The 19,720-nt window shown below is 45.3% G+C and overlaps 1 protein-coding gene across 1 annotated transcript in view; it reads right to left on the bottom strand.

The window, feature by feature from the left end:
• Positions 1-403: 403 nt before the first annotated feature.
• The window catches only part of LOC147618034 (uncharacterized), a 36,239-nt gene continuing 16,922 nt past the window's right edge, over positions 404-19,720 (bottom strand). Inside the window, exons 3-4 of the mRNA XM_086775058.1 lie at positions 669-773; positions 404-573 (exon numbers count right to left, since the gene is read on the bottom strand). Coding sequence (XP_086631184.1) covers positions 514-573; positions 669-773 — 165 coding nt within the window. The 3' untranslated portion in view covers positions 404-513. The remainder of the gene's footprint in view (positions 574-668; positions 774-19,720) is intronic.

The following is a 19,720-nucleotide window of genomic DNA, read 5'->3' as shown; positions in this document are numbered from 1 at the left end:
CACCTGCAACAATACCCACACCACTAGACAGCCCACCGCATTGTTCCCCTCCCTTTTGACTTTTGTAAGAGACTTTGGGACAATGTTTGGCAAAGGAAAATCACACTCTTCCTTTGGGTTATCGCCTACTCGAGTCATGCGATGGTCACCTTGCTAGCAATCTCCGGTCACCTTGCCTCCTACAACCAACGCAACGATGACCGATCACCTTGCCTTCTACAACCAATGCAACGAACACCATCTTTTCCACAGTACATGGAGCCCGGGCGGCTTTCTCGCCCAAAAAGATGGTAGCTGTGGTATTACACACCCCCACTGTGGCATTTCCACCCTTGTATATGCATCAAATAAATATCAGTTACTCAATGGCCCTTTGAAGTAAAAATAAAGCTGACAGATATGAATCATAATTTTCACATTTGCCATCTACAAATACATACTCATCTTCTAATCTACATCAAAGTTTGATATCCAGCAACAAGCCTGGAGCTCTACAAAATCCATGTGTAAATGCTAAGAAGGTGGCATACACAAGTCCAGTGACCCCTCCCCTGCTAAGGCTTTGTTGTGGTCCTGTATATGACAGACATGTAAAAAGGAGTCCAAATACACACAAAAGCTCAGGAAAACTCACACTTTATGTAGCAACCAAAATTACAAAGCCATACCTCCATTCCCCATTTGGTATAATCCGCAGATTCACAAGCGTTGTACTCATCCACCAAGCTCTGAACAATCTCCCTTGATTCATCAAACTCCGTTAAATCATTATCCTGCAAGTGAGAAATGGTTTAAAACAAGCTACATGCCTTTCCACAGCTGGTCTGTACTGGAGGAAGATTTACGATCGCTAATTTGACACTTAACACCTGTCAGCTTCTGAACCAACGTTCAGAAACAAGATGGAGACCTGCGTTCTCATTAGTCATCAAGATAAGTTCTTCACGTGGTGTTTGTTGAGAAATATGGGTGATCTCACATCCATGTGTTGGGTGTGCATTGGTTTAGAAAACATTTAGTGTGTTCATTAGATTAATATGCTTTGTGAGGGCCAAACGTATTAGCCTAAGGCTAGAATGGTGACACCTCACTAGTCTATATGGCAATCATCCCATGTAGAAAACTCCTTGAATCTAAACACACATCCTTTGATTTAGGAATGGCGGAGTAAACATAGGAGATAATCAAGAGGCAGTGGAGTAATTTGTGGGGGGTGCACGGCTCTCTTGGAGAAAGCTGTAAATACTTGTACTTTACATTCTTTTGGAATAAGGAGAATAGCTCAAATGTATTGCTTTGTGGAAAGCACTTATGTCTATTCTTTAATACTTGATTAGTGTGAAGTCCTTCCCAAAATCTGCCCTAAACACAGCTGAAAACCAAGGTTAAACGGCCATAAAGCTTGTTTCATCACTGCAAGAACAGCCAAGTATTCACTGTCACTTTTGTTGGTAAAAATCATGCCATCTCCATCAATCTATCTACCACCACCCAGATAGCATCATGCTCTCTATTGCTCCGTGGCAAACCTAAAATGAAGTCCATGGAAATAGTCTCCCATTTACCTCCTAGGATGTCTAGAGGATGCAACATACCTCCAGTCCTAAGACATTCAGCCTTATTCAGTTGACATTGACAGCCTTATTCACTTGACATTGACAACACTTTAACACATAGTCCTGAACATATGCCTTCATCTTAGGCCAGTAAAACGTCTATTTTACTAAATCATAGGTTCAATGTACCCTTGGATGACCCACTCTAGGAAGGTGGAGATGATTTAGGCAAGTGGAAGATGCGCCTTGTGAGTCCTTTAATAATTATAAAAGGTTAAGCTGAAAGTATGCCTCTTAATGAGATAATGTGAGAGTATCCTTAGGAGAACAAGCACATGTTTGGAGTATTATTTCTAACACCCTCCCATGAACCAAACATGGGTAAAGACAAAAAAGGCTAAGATGTCCTAGACTTGAATGCCCTCCCACAATCAAAGATAGCTACAAAGCTTGAGATACAATGATTATGATGACCAAGGTGAGTTTGCCGTATGCAAAAGTAGCTATCTTAAGCTAGATGCCCATATAGAAGATGGTACATTTGACAGAAAACTCTTGGTTTACAATGCCATAAAAAAGAGTACCTAAGCTTAAAAAAGATGTGAGAGTAGAATGGGTCAAGTCCATGACCATCAAAAGGCATAATCATATTCATCAAAGCAAAGGTTGGCCTCATGGGTGACCTTTGGTGGAGAGTCTTCTTCTTTCTTCTCTTCGGCAAGGTAGGCTTTTTGGGCCTTTTTCTTTGAAAAACAAAAATCCTCAAGATGTCCTTGTTTGCCACAAAATGTGCACTTGAAGGTCTTCTTGGTTTGAGGATTGGCTTTCGTGGATGAGGTTTGTCCTTTGACAAAATAAGCATCATCAACACGGTACTCACTCTTCTTTAAAATCCTCTTCTCTTCTTCCGAGAGGGAAGCTTCAATGTGGATGAGAGATGGAGCAAGAAGATTTAAAAGAGTTGTGACAAGGATTGAGTATTCATCAAGATATGACACACTCTTGATCAACACAACAATTCTATCGTCGTCTTCTATTTCTTTCTTGATTCTTGTGAGTTGTGTTAAGAAGCTTTTAAAATCATTAATGTGGGCAAGCATAGTAGTCGTGGAGTCCTTTTGAAGCCCAAAGAACTTCACTAGGAGACTAATCTTGAAATATTTATATGTAGCACCAAATAATTTATCTAGGGTTTCCCATGCATCTTGAGATGTATCATAAGTGTAAATGCGATGTACAAAAGTGGCATCCAAGTGTTCCCCTATAATGCCTAGTGCCTTATCATTCTTTAAATCCCATTGAGTACTACTCTCTCTGGTAGTAAGTCTTTCCTCTTTCCCTTGAACAATGTTCCACAAGCTCTTTTTCATGAGATTAAAGTTCACCTTGGTTTGCTAAGTGTGAAAGTTCTTCCCTCTAAACTTTTCTCTCACCTCTCTAGGAGCCATAGCAAGGTCTTACAGGTTTGATACAAGATAAGGACTAAGACCTATTTTAATGACTTCTTTATAATACCAGGTTTTCTTTGGATTCCACAGCTTTCTAGGTGCCTTATTAATTCTTCTAATGGGTAGCTTCTCTCTCCTAGAGGTTACTTCATGTGAAGATTGGGAGGGTTGGTTGACTAAAGAAAATGATGAGTTTTCACTCTCAGAAGATGGAATATTAATGATTTCAACCACACTCTTGCTACTAGTAGACATAGCTATAAGTCATGAAGTAAGAAAGAGTTGTGTGCCTTATGGAGAAGATTTTTACGCACCGAATTGGATGCTGGATCTGGCGTCACAAATGGCGAGGTCGTAGAGTTGGTGATGCTTTTGATATAGCACATCGTAGAGAAATGAAGCCCAAAACTACCCTCATGTGACCATTTTTGCCTCCATGAGAACAACCCCCAATGTAGGGCTCTTTTAAACCAAGTATAATGTAAAGAAAGATTTTCTTTTCTTTTCTTTTATAAAAGAAAAGGAATTTCAATAGTTATCGGAGACGGCGACGTCTTCCTTTCTCTCAAATTTTCTGCACCATTGTGTAGAAGGCAGAGTATGATGCTCTAGGCGGACCAAGCTCCAGCAGCGGACACTGTGACATGGGGGGGGTTAAGACCATAGTAATCACAACCTTAGTCTGACTTAACTGCACTTAATGATGTTTAAGAGACAAACAGATAGGTGTCAATGCAATGCAGCTATATTAGATGAATGAATGATGTTACAATGAGATCCAAAAGGATCTGTACTGCTGAATATGCGGGATGAACTGCTGTCCACTCTTTCCCTTGTCTCCTGAGAAGGAAACGCTGAAGCGAGGCTTTGGAACAGATGCTGAATGCTGATGGAATGATGAAACGCAGACCTGATGGCTGAATCTGGACTGTATGCTGCTGCGTTTGCTGAATATGATGCTGATGGAGATGCGTTAATCCATCTGCTGAGATGAGGGCTGATGCTGATGCGTTATTGTGCTGCTGCTGATGATGATATGCTGAAACGCCAGATGATCCAAAGGAGGATGCGCTTCACTGATGAGTTTTCTGATGACTGAATGCAGAGGCGCCTGAATATATAAGGGTGAGAGGGGCTGGTCGGCCAGATGGCTGCAGTCGGCCAGTACACATCTCCCATAAAATACTAATAAAATACCATAAATGGTAGTCGGCTGCCTCATAAATGATGTCATGCTGATTTTGGTGACAAACACCCTGATATATGCCTGAATAAATCATGGCTAAATACGTGATGAAATCCTGATGATGCTAATGAAGCCATAATGATGCCATGTCACTGTACACCTGACTGGTGTGCACGTGACATTGTGTAGAAGGCAGAGTATGATGCTCTAGGCGGACCAAGCTCCAGCAGCGGACACACACACACAGGTATTGTGGCCACTGTGCGAGGCTAGGTGTGGGCACTAACACTGACCAGTAAAAGCGTTTCAGACCTTGATACTCAAGAGTCTAAGCGGCAACGCAAGAATGGGAGGAGATGCCACTAGACAGCCTTTCCAGCCAATCTCCCCGCTTCATGTCCCTAGTTAGCTAACTTTGTGGGTCACTTTCTGATTCAGGTACACAGCTTCACAGCTTGTAAGACATCACTCAATGGAGGAACAATAGCCTCCGGCGGAAAGATCAACCATAAGCCGGAAAATGCTCGCTCTGATACCATATTATCAAAATAATGTGCTATGCGCTAATCTACCTAGGGTGGATCATAAAGCAAATTAGTCATGATAAGATTGTAATCAAATATAAGCTAACACTTAATCATGAAAATGAAACAAAGAGACACGATTGCTTTCCATTAATTATTGAGCCTATTTATAGGCTTTAGGTACAAAGGCTAGCCCACAATCGTGGCCTTGATTGAAAGAAAAACGGTGGAGAAAATCTAGGAAGGTGGAGATGATTTAGGCAAGTGGAAGATGCACCACTTGTGTCCTTTAATAAGGATAAAAGGTTAAGATAAAAGTATGCCTCATCATTTGACTCTTAATGAGATAATGTGAGAGTAACCTTAGGAGAACAAGCACATGTTTGGAGCATTATTTCTAACAATCTTCATGCTCCTCTCCACCTTCTTCCTTCGCGCCACCCCTTCCCTCTGCTTCCTACTCCTCGCCTCTTCGGCCTTGCTTCTTCCCCTTTGTTGTCCGCCAATCCTGCATTCCACCCACCCTTGTGTTCTTTGCCAACCTGCTCCCATCGTCCTGATCCTCTTTGTCCCCTCGAGTCTTATCCTCTTCAACCACTTCGCCTAGTGTTTTCAGCTTTCAGACTGTTTTTTCTTCAGCAAGGTGTCGGCGTCTTCTCGTCTTCTCACCTCTCAGATGTTGGGTTTTATGCTGTGTATGCACCCAGAGGAGTGCTAGTGATCATCAGTAGATTACTGGGGGAGGTTTTTTCCCCCAGTTTAGCTTAGTTTCACTTATATTGTTTATAAGTGATTTGGTCCACCTGGCACACTTATGGCCGGACATGTGAACACATCTTTTAGGTCACTTCATTATGTGGCTATTGTACTTCACTTTTATCATACTGAATACAAGAGTCGTGTTCACTATCTCTCTGCTTCCCACGTTTTCTGTTTTGCAGTACCTCCAAAACCTAACCCTAACTGCTGAAAGCCTTCATTTGGTATCAGAGCTTCCAGGGTGGCCTGCCCTGCCCGTACTGCTCCACGTGGCCTGCCGTACTGTTCTGTACATTGCCCTGCGCGTGTATCTGCACTGTACTCTGTCCGTACTAGTCCCCGCCACCAGCTGGACCAAAGGTACAGGTTTACGCCTGTTTTGTACTGTACCCGTCAGCTGCAGGTACAGTCGCCCAGCTCCGTACAGTACTAGTCGACTGCATACAATACCTGTTTCCGTACTGTACCTGTTGTGTACCTGCTCGCCCTGCACAGTTTAGTACCAATCGACTGTACCTACTGCGCATATCTAAAGTCAACCAGTCGACTGCAATTTCCGTACTGCATCTGCTACGTGTACTTGTTCCGTACAATCGTTGTACAGTCGACTGTACCTGCTCCGTACAGCAAACCAAAACCTGTTACGACTGCTTCGAACTGCTGTTCACCTACAGTCAACTTGTACCTGCAAAATCACAGTTGTGGTAAGCTTTACAAGTTTTGGAATTTGGGCATTTTTCTCTGTGAAAATTTTTTGGCAGAGATACAGGCAGATTTCCTTGCAAAGAAATCTCTACAGGTTTTTTGCAAGGTCTTGGGTGCAGTAATTTTGGGCATTTTTGGGCATTTTGGCACTGTTTAAGCCATTTGTGCTGCTCTACTCAGTCAGTGGTGCATTGTATTGCACATTCAGAGGATTGAGAGTGCAGGCATATTTGGGTTAGCTGTATTCAGTGGAGTACAATTGCTTTCAGGGTCTTTGCTATTGGGTTTCTTGATACATAGGTACAACATTGTGCATTGGCATAATGGCAAATCAACAGCAGAGTGATGTATTCACGTATTTGTCTAAGGAAGACAAGTTGGATGGCATGAACTACTCCTTGTGGAGTTTTATGCTGAGAAATGTGCTCGTGGCAAAAGGTCTTTGAAATTTTGTTAGTGGTGATGAACCACGTCCACGTCCATTGGTTCCAGACACTCCTCCCCAAGAGGGTGCTCGTGGACGAGAACAACAGGTACAGGCACCAGGTCAGCCATTGCCTGTTCAAAGAACAAATGCTCAGAAGACATGGGATGCCAGAGATTCACAAGCCTTGTCACTCATTGCATTGTCAGTACAGAGGTCTATTATACCTCATATTCATTCAGCTGGCTCTTCACGGAATGCATGGGTGACTTTGGAGCAGATGTATGCTGCTCGTAATGAGGCTCGAATCTCGTTTTTGAAAAGAGAGCTGGAAAATCAGAAAATGCATGAAGGTGATATGTCTAGCCACTTGAACAAGCTGCAGGATTTGAGAGAGCAACTCATCAATGTGGATGAGATTATTCCTGAGACACAGTTTGTGTCCACCATCTTGAACTCTTTGCCAAGATCTTACTTGGCCTTTCATACCTCTTTGAACCTCAGCATGAGGAATGCTGTTGAACCCCTTAAGTATCAGGAACTTGTTGCTCTCTTGCTACAAGAAGAGCAAATCAGGAAGAATATGAATATGAACACAAGTGCTGAACAAGCATTTACTACAGGTCAAAAAGGGAAAGGCAAATCTCAGCCAAAGAGTTCAAATCAGAATTCAGGTGATGGTGGTTCATCTCAGGATACCAAGAAAGGTGATGGACAGCCCAAGAAGAAGGGCAAATGCCGTTACTGTAAGAAGCCAAGTCACTACATCATAGAGTGTAGGAAAAGGATTGCCAAAGAGAAGGCAAAGGAATCTGGGATGTCTGTAAATGATGCCTCTAAAGCTCCTCCAGAGACTGCTTCTTTTGTTGAGGACAGGGATTACTGTTTCTTTACATGCAGCTATGATGCCTCTTGGTCTTCACAGGCACTCAGTATGACAGAGCATGCATGTACGTGGTATTTTGATAGTGGTGCTTCAAAGCATATCACATCTCGTAGGGATTTGTTTTGTCATGTAGGCCCTGCCCCTGTTGGCAAAACTGTTCAGTGTGCCAATAATGCTTCATATCCAGTTCGTGGCATTGGGGAAATTCAGCTCACAGCCATTGATGGCTCTATTCATGCCTTATATGTACCAGGGATAAAGAAGAATTTGTTGTCCATTTCTTCTTTAGCACACTGTGGTATGCAAGTCCACTTTGATGATGACAAATGCATGGTCAGAGACAAAGCTAATGCTTTGACCTTGATGCTTACTGGTACATTATGTCATGGACTTTATCAATTGGATGCATTTCAGCCAGTGGATCAGTCTGCTTATAATGCATTCACTCTTACTCCAGCTATGGTTGATGCGGAGTTATGGCATGCTCGCATGGGGCATGTAAATTTTGGTAGTCTTATGCTTATGCAGCGACAACATGTTGACAGACCTACCTCTTATGGAGAAGCCTCCAGATCACATATGTGAAGGATGTATTTTGGGAAAAATGCATCGGTTTTCCTTTCCACGTGATCAGGCTCTATGAGCAACTGCAAAGTTGCAGCTTATACACAGTGATCTTTGTGGTCCCATGCAGACGAAGTCTTTAGGAGGTTGCTTCTATTTTGCTACATTTATTGATGACTTCTCTCGTATATGCTGGGTCTATCCGTTGACATAGAAATCACAGGTATATGATGCATTTTTGGCCTTTGTAGCACTTGCTGAAACAGAGTCAAGATGCAAGGTTAAGACTCTCCGTTCTAACCGAGGGGGGGGATATATGTCACACATGTTGAATTCCTTTCTTGAGAGTAGAGGTATCAAACATCAATATACTACTCCTTATACTCCACAGCAGAATGGGGTTGCAGAAAGGAAGAATCGGTCACTCATGGAGATGGCCAAATGTATGCTAAAGGCAAAGAAGCTACCACATATCTTTTGGGTGGAAGCTGTCATGTGTGCTTGTCATATTTTGAATCGATGTCCCACAAAGGCATTGGTTTCCATTACTCCTTTTGAAGCTTGGCATGGCCGCAAGCCTTCGGTATCACATTTTCGTACTTTTGGGTGTCTTGCATATGCACACATACCCAAAGAGTTGAGGAGGAAGTTGGATGATAAAGCCACAAAATGCATTTTTGTTGGGTATAGCCGTGAGAGCAAGGGCTACCGGTTATATGACCCACTATCCAAGAAGATATTCACTAGTCGGGATGTGATTTTTGATGAAAAATCAGAAATATCCATGGCTGGTTATGATGCAAATCAGGCTGAAAATGATGTGTTTGAAGGTCTACTACCTATGGAGTTTCATTCCACAGTTGGTGATCCAACTCATGAGGGTATAGGACAGCCAGCCAATCATGAAGGTGGTGCAGAAATTCAGCAGCAAATTGAGCCAGAAGTTGAGCCAAATATGGGGCAGCAGGTACCACATGTCAGACACATACCTAGATGGTATTTGAGGACATTACAGGACAGCCATTTAGAGGGTCCTCTTGCTGGTCGTACTCGTAGGGAGACAAGGACCAATGAGCATGCACACATCATGGATTTGAATATGGTTATGGCAGGATGATGATGAGCCTGGTTCATTTGTGGATGCACGAGACAATGTGCATTGGAATAATGCCATGCAGGATGAGCTTGATTCTATTCAAAGGAATCAAACATGGGATTTGGTTGATCTGCCCAAAGGCAAGAAAGCCATTGGTACTAAGTGGGTCTATAAGTTGAAAAGACATGCAAATGGATCCATTGACAGGTACAAAGCCCGTCTAGTTGCAAAGGGCTATGCACAGAAGAAGGGCATTGATTATGAGGAGACATTTGCTCCTACATCCCGTATGTCGACACTTAGGTGTGTCATTGCATTGGCTGCACATCGTGGTTGGGTTGTTCAGCAGTTGGACATCAAGACTGCTTTTCTACATGGGGACCTCAAGGAGGAAGTTTATGTACATCATCCCATAGGATTTGCAGAACATGGTCATGAAGGGAAAGTATGCAGGCTGAAAGATAGATGCTTTCCTACTCACTCAAGGATTTGTGAACAGTCCATCAGAAGCCACTTTGTATGTACAGAAAGATGAGAAAGATCTGCTGGTCATCAATCTTTATGTAGATGATCTTTTACTCGTGGGATCAAATGATGACAAAATTGCAGCTTTTAAGGAGATTGCAACAGACATTTGACATGTTTGATTTGGGGCTCGTACGCTACTATTTGGAAATACAGTTTGTGCAAGATAACAGAGGCATTGGGTTGTTGCAATCTCAATATGTTGCTAAACTTCTGGAGAAGTTTAAATTTCAGGATTGCAAGCCTATTAGCACTCCTATGGAGCCTCGGATGAAACTGTCACTACAAGATGACAATATTCCTTTTGATGCCACTACATATGCTCAGGTTGTTGGGTGCCTTATTTACTTGTGTACTACACGGCCAGATATTCAGTATGCCGTATCTCAGTCGAGCAGATTCATGCACAGCCCGCGATTGTCACATTGGCAAGCTGTAAAGCGTGTATTCCGGTATTTGCAGGGTACCTTGTCTCTTGGATTGCTTTATCCTGAGGGGGGTGACATGCAGTTATATGCTTACAGCGATTCAGATTGGGCTGGTGATTTTGATACCAGACATTCCACTAGTGGAAATTGTTTCTTTCTTGGCTCTTCATGTATTTCTTGGCTAAGCAAGAAACAGACCACAGTGGCCACTTCGTCTTGTGAGGCAGAGTACAGAGCAGCCTACACTACTACTGTTGAGTGTGTCTAGCTGCGTCGTCTCATGACAGATATGGATATTTCAGTGGAGGAGCCTACTGTCAGAATATGCAGCGGAAATGATATCCAAACTTGGGTAGACAAGAGCAAGTAGACTACAGAAAATAATCAGCACAAGAAACACAGAGAGATGTGTGTAAACTCTTCTCTATACACAAGATCCCGGAGATAACTAAATGAGAAAGTGAAGGAGGATGGGGGGCAATATATACAAGCCCATGAGGGCAGTCGGCCAGCTCTAAAAGAGGCCCACGACTAAATAAATGTCCACGACTGCTGATATTAGCAGTCGGCCAGCATCTGATGCCCCACATCTGCACAGAACAAGTCGGCCAGGACTCAGACAGCCCACGACTGATACAGATGCAGTCGGCCAGCTTCAGAGTGCTCCTGGCATCACCTGGCAGCCCTCCAGCCACTAGAAAAAAATGGAAAAAATAGGGAAAAAATACGGGGAGTGTGGAAAAATGATATACGGGCGGGCACACCCACAACAGAGGCCCTGGTGTATACAAATAGACAGGAGATGACTTCTAACACCCCCTCTCAGCTCCTGGCTGTGTAACCAACCCCAGGGAGCTGGAGTGCCGCCTGAGCGTAGCCTGAGGTAGAGACTTCGTGAAGAGGTCCGCAGCATTGTCCTCCGTCGAACAATAAAGTAGCAAGATGTCACCCGCCAAGATCTTCTCACGAACAAAGTGATACTGTATCTCTATATGCTTGGTCCGGGCATGGAAAACCGGGTTCCGAGCAATAGCTATACAACTCTGGTTATCACACTGGATGACTGTGGGCTCCCTCTGTGGAAACCCCATCTCGCCAAGCAGCCTCCGCAGCCATACAACCTCACAAGCAGCACCACAAGCAGCCCGATACTCTGCCTCTGTCGAAGAAAGGGCAATAGTTGGCTGCTTCTTGCTGCTCCAAGAAACCGCTCCTGAGCCGAGGGTAAAAGTGTATCCTGAAGTAGATCTCCTCGTGCCTGGATCTCCTCCCCAATCTGAGTCACTCCATCCTTGGAGCTTGACTCCACTCCCTCCTGTGTAAAAGAGTCCCAGATCCTTCGTACTCTGCAGATACCGCAAGATCCGCAATCCTGCGTCCCAATGAGTCTTCAATGGCGTCTGCATAAAAGAGCTCAACACCCCCACGGAGAAGCTCAAGTCCAATCTGGTGTTCAGCAACCAGATCAATGAACCAACCAGCTTCCGGTACTGCGAGGCATCAACTGGCTCACAAGGATCTGTAACGGTTAACTTTGTGTTCGGGTCCATCGGCGAAGTAATAGGCTTGCAGTTCTCCATCCCAAAGGCCTCAAGCAACTCATGAACATACCGCTGCTGAGAGACGAAAAACCCCCTCTGGGTCTGCCAGATCTCCAATCCCAAGAAGAAGTGGAGTAAGCCTAAGTCGGTCATCTCAAACTCCTTTGACAAGGCAGCCTTCGTCACTCCAATGTGCTCCACATGACCGCCGGTGAGAATGAGATCATCCACATAAAGGATGATGAGTGTGACCATGCCGCGTTCCCGAAAGAGATACAGGTTCGGATCTGCAACCGATCTCTGAAATCCAGTCCGAATAAAGAAGGAATCAATCTTCTGATTCCAAGCCCGCGGAGCCTGCTTAAGACCATACAAGGCCTTACGTAACCTGTAAACCATCCCTTCCGATCCTGGAACAATGAAGCCTGGAGGCTGCTCAACGTACACCTCCTCCTGCAGGTCACCATTAAGGAACGCCGATTTTACATCCATCTGGTACACGGGCCACCTCTGAGAAGAAGCAAGGGCAAGAACGGTCCGAATCATGGTCATCCGTGCTGTCGGTGCAAAGGTATCCTCGTAGTCGATGCCTGGCCGCTGAGCATAACCCTTAGCCACGAGCCTGGCTTTGTGTTTGTCCACCGACCCATCAGCCGCGTACTTGGTCTTAAAGACCCATTTGACACCAATGACCGACCGCTTCGACGGCCTCGGTACCAACTCCCAAGTGTTGTTCATCTCGATGGCGTCAAGTTCCACCTGCATGGCTTCCCTCCAAGTATCCTGTGAAAGGGCTTCCTTTACGGAAGTGGGCTCTTTATCCCGCATGATACGAGACATAAGAGCATAGTTCACCTGAAGAAGCTCCGCTGTGTTGCTTTTATCTCGAACTCGATGTGATCTTCGAGGGCCGTCCTCTGTGGTCCACTCGGAGAGTAGCTCCGTGACACCTGACTCCCGAAGGGTGTCCATCAACCACCTAGATACTCGAACAGATCGTGGAGCCTCCTGTGATCGCGGGGGCTCAACTCCAGCTGCGGGCTCAACCTCCTGTGATGACTGAGGTGGATCAACTGGAGTGGTAGACTGGGAATCATCATCAGACTCTGGATCTCCAAGAAGTGGCGGCTCCTCGACAGTGGATGCTGGAACATGCTCGTCAAAGACCACATCCCGGCTGACAACAATCTCGTTCCTCGCTGGATCATACAACCTGTATCCCTTGGAAAGAGAGTTATACCCCACAAATACCAGCTTGCGGGACTTGGAGTCAAGCTTCCCCCTCTGCTTCTTTGGAATATGTACATACGCGTCACTCCCAAAGACACGGAAGTGCGAAACATCGGGTTTCCTGCCAAAATATGCCTCAAATGGAGTCATATGGGGTACAGAAGTCGTCGGAGAGCGGTTAATGGTATGGACAGCTGTTGCCACAGCCTCACCCCAAAGTGGACGAGGAAGATCTCGATGCTCCAGCATGGTCCTCGCCATCTCCACCACAGTCCTGTTCTTACGTTCAACAACTCCATTCTCCAAAGGCGATCCGGTATTGGCCAATTCCCTCTTGATGCCATGATCTGCACAAAACCAAAAGAATACAGTCGAGGAGAATTCCCCTCCTTTGTCAGCCCTGAGAGTCTTGACCTGAAATCCAGACTCTTTCTCCACCATCACGTGCCAATCCTTGAACCGAGCAAAAGCCTGGTCCTTCTGTGAAAGAAAGTAGACCCACGTGAATCTGGTACAATCATCAACAAGCAGCATGAAGTAGAGAGATCCTCCCAAGGATGGTATCTGCTGTGGTCCACACAAGTCAGTGTGAATCAACTCCAATGGTTTCGAAGCCCGCTTGGAAGCCTGCTTCGGAAAGGATTCCCTGTGCTGCTTACCACGTATGCAAGAACTGCAGCGTCCTTGCCTACTACCAACATCTGGCAAGCCAACCACCATCTGGTCCCGGAAGGCGCGCCGCAAAGTATCCACATTTAAGTGGCCAAAACGAAAGTGCCACAAATCTCCGACCTGAGAGCCTGTCTCAGTGAGGAGAGTGCAGAGAGTTTGTAGATACCGTTCTCCACACCGCCTTCCCAAACAACTTTGCCTGTCTCACGGTCCCTTAGAGCAACTGAATGCTCCTCAAATTCCACCCGAAAGCCAGTCTTGCATACCTCATGCACTGACAAAAGATGAAAGCCCAGAGCAGGGACATAAAGAACACGGGAAGCATGCTTGCCCCCCTTGCCGTCGGGAATGATCTCCATCCGGCCCTCACTATGAATCGGAATAGTGGAGTTATCGCCAATAAAGATACGACCTGACTGCCGCTTCAGATCCAAGAAGAAGTCACGGGATGGAGTCATGTGCCTGGAAGCACCACTGTCGAGAATCCATTCCCGAGTATCCTTTGCAGTGAAGCCAACTGCCTCCTCGCTCGAAGACGATGAATCATCGGAGTCCACCATCTCCAAGTGCACAAATGCCGGAGTCTTCGCAGCTGAGGCTAAGGACTCAGCACTCTTCCCTGTCCACTTAGGGCACTTCCTTCAGTAGTGGCCTTTCTCGCCACAATCATTACACGATCTTTCGGCCTTCAGCTTCTCTCGTTCTGGATCAGGCTTCTTCTCGGAAGACTTATCAGGTGTAGCCTTCCCTTTGCCCTTGTTGGTATTACGGCCTTTCGACCGTTGGCCAGTTAAGGCCTCCGAACCTCCGCTGTGAGGAGGGTTAGTGAAACGTTCCTCCTGGTCCAGGACCATTGGCACAAGCTCCTCCCAAGTAATGGTGCTGAGCCTGCCACTAGTGATCAACGAGGAATAGAAAGCAGAATACTGACCAGGCAAGTGGGAAAGTAACGTGATGGCCATATCTTCGGACGATATCTCTTTCCCAGCTTGAAGGACTTCCTGCTGAAGGGCCTACAGCTTGTTAATGTGTTCCCGCATCGTCGAAGACTTTGCAGGGTTCATAACCCGCATCTGCACTTCCAAGGATATCCGCTTCATGGGTGACACCCTGTTGTACAAAGAAGCCAAATGCTCCCATATGCCTCTCGCCAGCGTCATGTGCTTCACATGGTTGATCACCTGTGGTGTGCAATTGAGGAATATAAACGACCGGACCCTGGCGTTGACACGGTCCCACATTTGTGCCTGTGCCTCTCGGTCCTTCCTCGTCGATAAAACCTCCCCTTCCTCAGCTTCCGGCCTTGGCACCCCTTTGATAATAAAATCAGCAAGATCATATGACTCCAGAACTGACTCCATCATGACCTTCCAGATGCCATAATTGGACCCGTCCAACTGCCGATCCACTGGGAACGTGGGAAGAGTCGGAATCTTCACGTGCTTCTCTGCCATCTCCAGTAAATCCGCCATCTCGGAGAGTAACCTGAAAGGGTGGGTGGGTGGGAAAAATCTGAAAATCAGAATATATGCAAGTGGCTGTCCAGCCCCTCTGCCCGCCTTCCTCTTGCACCTTCACTTCCCGTTCAGCCCGAAACAGTCCACCGATCAGCAACCTGTTGCTCCCCCTCTTGCTCAGAAAAACGCCCAAGATCTGCTAGAGCCTAGGGCTCTGATACCATGTCAGAATATGCAGCAGAAATGATATCCAAACTTGGGTAGACAAGAGCAAGTAGACTGCAGAAAATAATCAGCACAAGAAACACAGAGAGATGTGTGTAAACTCTTCTCTATACACAAGATCCCAGAGATAACTGAATGAGAAAGTGGAGGAGGATGGGGGGCAATATATACAAGCCCATGAGGGCAGTCGGCCAGCTCTAAAAGAGGCCCACGACTGAATAAATGTCCACGACTGCTGATATTAGCAGTCGGCCGGCATCTGATACCCCACATCTGCACAGAACAAGTCGGCCAGCACTCAAACAGCCCACGACTGATACAGATGCAGTCGGCCAGCTTCAGAGTGCTCCTGGCATCACCTGGCAGCCCTCCAGCCACTAGAAAAAAATGGGAAAAATAGGGAAAAAAATACGGGGAGTGTGGAAAAATGATATACGGGCGGGCACACCCACAACAGAGGCCCTGGTGTATACAAATAGACAGGAGATGACTTCTAACACCTACACCTATCTATACTGATAGTCAGAGTGCCATTGCTGTGGTCAGGAATCCTGTGTTTCATGCTCGCACGAAACACATTGAGATTCACTATCATTTTGTTCGGGGGAGACTCCAGGCAGGTGATATCAATCTGATCTACTGTCCTACAGATCAGAATGTGGCAGACATCTTTACCAAGGCATTACCACGTCCGAAATTCGAAGCATTCCGCACTGCTTTGAATTTGTTTCCTTTTGGTGGATGATGTACAGTGATCACATATCACTCCAGGGGAGTTTGTTGGATTTTATGTTGTGTATGCACCCAGAGGAGTGCTAGTGGTCATCAGTAGATTACTGGGGCACTTTTTACTTCAGTTAGTGGAGGGTTTTTCTCCAAGTTTAGCTTAGTTTCACTTATATTGTTTATAAGTGATTTGGTCCACCTGGCACACATTATGGCTGGACATGTGAACACACCTTTTAGGTCACTTCATTATGTGGCTATTGTACTTCACTTTTATCATACTGAATACAAGAGTCGTGTTCACTCTCTCTCTGCTTCCCACGTTTTTTGTTTTGCAGTACCTCCAAACCCTAACCCTAACTGCTGAAAGCCTTCATCAGAGAACTCCATGGAAGCTCCTCTGTCATCCCCAACCGATGCTGCCATCCCTTGCTCCTTTTCCAAAGTACACCTCCAACTCCTCGCTTGCATAGTCGCCTCTTTGGAAGCCTCCACCCTGGTTTGCAAGATTGTGTGTAGCTGCCCTGCGCACAAACAACTCAGGGATCTTTTGCAGACTAGCCTCATCAGTGAGCCTGGCAAGATCACTAATATTCATCCTTTGGGGCATGGATACTACCAGGTTGTGTTTGATTCGCCAGTAACATTGGATAGAGACTAGAGTCATGCAGCTGAGCCCTGTCGCAGTGCGTACGGCCTAGGCCTTTTTGGCCAAGTGCATGGTTGTTATTAGAGGCGTCAGAGGCGTTTGGTATGAGGCGGGTATGGTACGCGCCTCGAAAGACTCGTATTTTTTAGAGACGTTAGAGGCGTATTAGAGGCGTCTGTTATATATATATATATATATTGATAGATAGATATATAGTGAAAGTTGAGAGAGAGAGAGAGAGAGAGAGAGAGAGAGAGAGAGAGAGAGAGAGAGAGAGAGAGACTAGAGTGTATATGTATGAGCCTTGAGGGAGGGAGAGAGAGGGTGTGTATGAGAGAGGGAGAGAGAGTGTGTGTGTGAAAGAAAGAAAGCTGTATTAAACGTCTGCAAAAGGCCAAAATGACCTATGAGACCAGAATAGTCCATCCTCATCATCTGGATACATCATCAAGATTCAAGGGTACAAAGTAAAATGAAATGAACCAGTAGAGTATAGAGATAGCTCCAAAAGTGGGTATAAAAAACATCATCCTAGTGGGTATGAAGAACTTTGAACTTTGGGTCTTGAGAAAGGCTTAAGAGAGGGAGGGAGAGAATGAGGGAGAGAGACAAAAAATAAAATAAAATTTGTGGCCGCCTCGATCAGGCAGTCGTACGCCTCGTACGCCTAGAGGCGCGCCTCGTATGGCCAAGTGGTAGCACAGCTTCAGCCCAACATGCAACACCATGGCTCGCGTCTTGAGCTTTCCTATCACAGTCTAGATGGTGGGTAAGGTATTTAATACCTTTTGCAAGGCTGACCCTCCTTGGCTAGGCCTTGGGGCTGGCCTTAGGGCTGGTCCCTACTACATGGATGCAGCTATAATGCTTTTGATGCATTCTACTACATCTACATGAGGACTACTAGTGGAATTCTCCGAAGTGGGTTAAGAAGACTGACCTGACAAACCTCTATGGCTGGGAGACTGACCTACGTAGCTCGTGCCTAACATGTCCAGAACTGGGGCTCACAAAGGGTTCACGGCATACAACAAAATATCCTATCAAGTTACTACTTCTGTACATGTTTCTTGTATTGTTGATGAGCCAGTTTATCACCGTATACCACTGCATGGGTGCACGTGACATTCCTTCCTGCTTAGCTTGCCAGCAGGTTCATGGCTTTGACGTAGTCCACCAATAATTGTGGATACTCGAGGAAGAATTCTTCATCTAGCCAAATGGCTTCATGGGTCCCTCGACCTTTGAACTTGGTATAAAATTGGCAAAGATGTCGTCTGAAACCATGTGTCCAACGATGTAGAAGGATCTATTATCACTTCTCCTTCATCAACCACTTTTGGCTGCTGCTCTTCTGGGACATTCTGTAATGAAGGTCCAATATAAGGCTTTAACCAAGAGACGTGGAAGACGTTGTGCATCGTCCACAATCTGAGTTGCATGGCGGCATCACTTAACTTCTTGATGATGGAAAAAGGACCAAAACTCCTGAATGATAACTTTGGACAGCGCTTGTCCACTTGCTTGAGTCTTTGCTTCATGATCCTCAAGTATACCCAATAGCCCTCTTTGAAGTTGATGTCTCTCCTTGACTTGTTTGCATGTTTGGTATAAGCCTCTTGAGCTTTGGTAAGACGCTCTTTGACGCACTCAATGATGGCTGAAAATGTTTCTAATGTCTTATTGCCTTCCAAGAAAGGAGATATAATCCAGGTGAGAAGGGATGTAAATCTTCGACCAAAGGTTGCCTCATAAGGAGTTCTGCCAACACTGGATGAGTGTGTCATTGAGAATCGCCTGCACCAACAGGAGATGAAGCTCCCACTTCGATTGTTGATCATGGCAGTACGCTTTAAGCACATTGAAAACCAATTGGTTGTAAATCTCTGTTTGGCCATCGGTCTGGGGATGGAATGCAATGGACAATTGCAATTTGGTACCAAAGTTGTCGAGTAGAGCTCGCCAAAAGTGAGATGTAAACTTTGGATGCCAATTCGAAGTAATGGTCCGTGGCAAACCACAAACTAGATACCAATGTTGGAGAAAGAGCCAGGCTATATCTTCTGCTATGGCCATCTGTTTGCATGGTATAAGCATACAAAATTTACTGAATTTGTCAACTATCGTCATACACTAAGTATTCCCAGATCCAGTAGATGCAGGAAGGGGTCCAACAAAATCCATTGAAATGTTGTGAAAAGAACCCTCGGGAACAAGCAATGGCTGAAGCAACCCTCTCTATTTAGTGTGTGGTACTTTCACTTTCTAACATATAGGACATGCGGAAACATAGTTATATACATCCCTGCGCATCTTTGACCAATAAAATGATCTTTGTAACTTCTCCAAAGTACTGTTGATCTCGCGATGACCACCAACAAGTGAATCATGGGCATCATGGAGGAGTGCCGAACTCTTCTCCCTAAGAACACATAGTCGACTCTTGTAAAAGAGCCAACCGTCCTAAATGGTATAATGACCCAATTCTGAATAAAGGGCCATGTTCCAAATTTTAGACAATCTCCATTTTGTGTCTTCATACTGTCTAAGTCCTTTCCTTGTATCTCCAACATAGTCAACTCCTGTACTGTCAGAATACTACCTTTTTGACTAAGAGCATCATCTACAGAGTTGTGCTTACCTAGTACATACTCAATCATTCCGCCAAACTGTTGGAACAATTGACTCCACCAGTATTGTCTATCACTCCACTGGGCATTTGGCATAGTCTATAACCACTTCAAGACCTAGTGGTCTATCTTCACAATAAATTCCCTTCCATAAAGAAAAGGTTTCCACTGTGTCAAGGCTATGATAACCCCTAGCAATTCTTTGTCATAGACTGAATAGTTCTTTTCTGCATCATTCAACTTCATGTTGTAATATCCCACGCGTCTTTCTTCATGTTGCAATATTACTCCAATGGCGAGATTACTAGCATCGGTGGTGATCACCTCGAAGGGATCATCCCATGATGCGAGTTTGAGGACTGGTTCTTCTGAAGCCGCCTTTTGTAGAGCAAAGAACGCCTCTAAAGCCTTTCCTGTGTGACTGATACTTTTTGTCTTTGAGTCTTCACTCCCTTGAGCAAATCTATCAAAGGTGCTGCAAGGCTAGAA

This window comes from Cibotium barometz, chromosome 35 (assembly GCF_041138505.1).
Source record: "Cibotium barometz isolate CiBa-2024 chromosome 35, ASM4113850v1, whole genome shotgun sequence".
NCBI lineage: Eukaryota > Viridiplantae > Streptophyta > Polypodiopsida > Cyatheales > Cibotiaceae > Cibotium > Cibotium barometz.
This window is presented reverse-complemented; position numbering and strand designations above follow the sequence as displayed.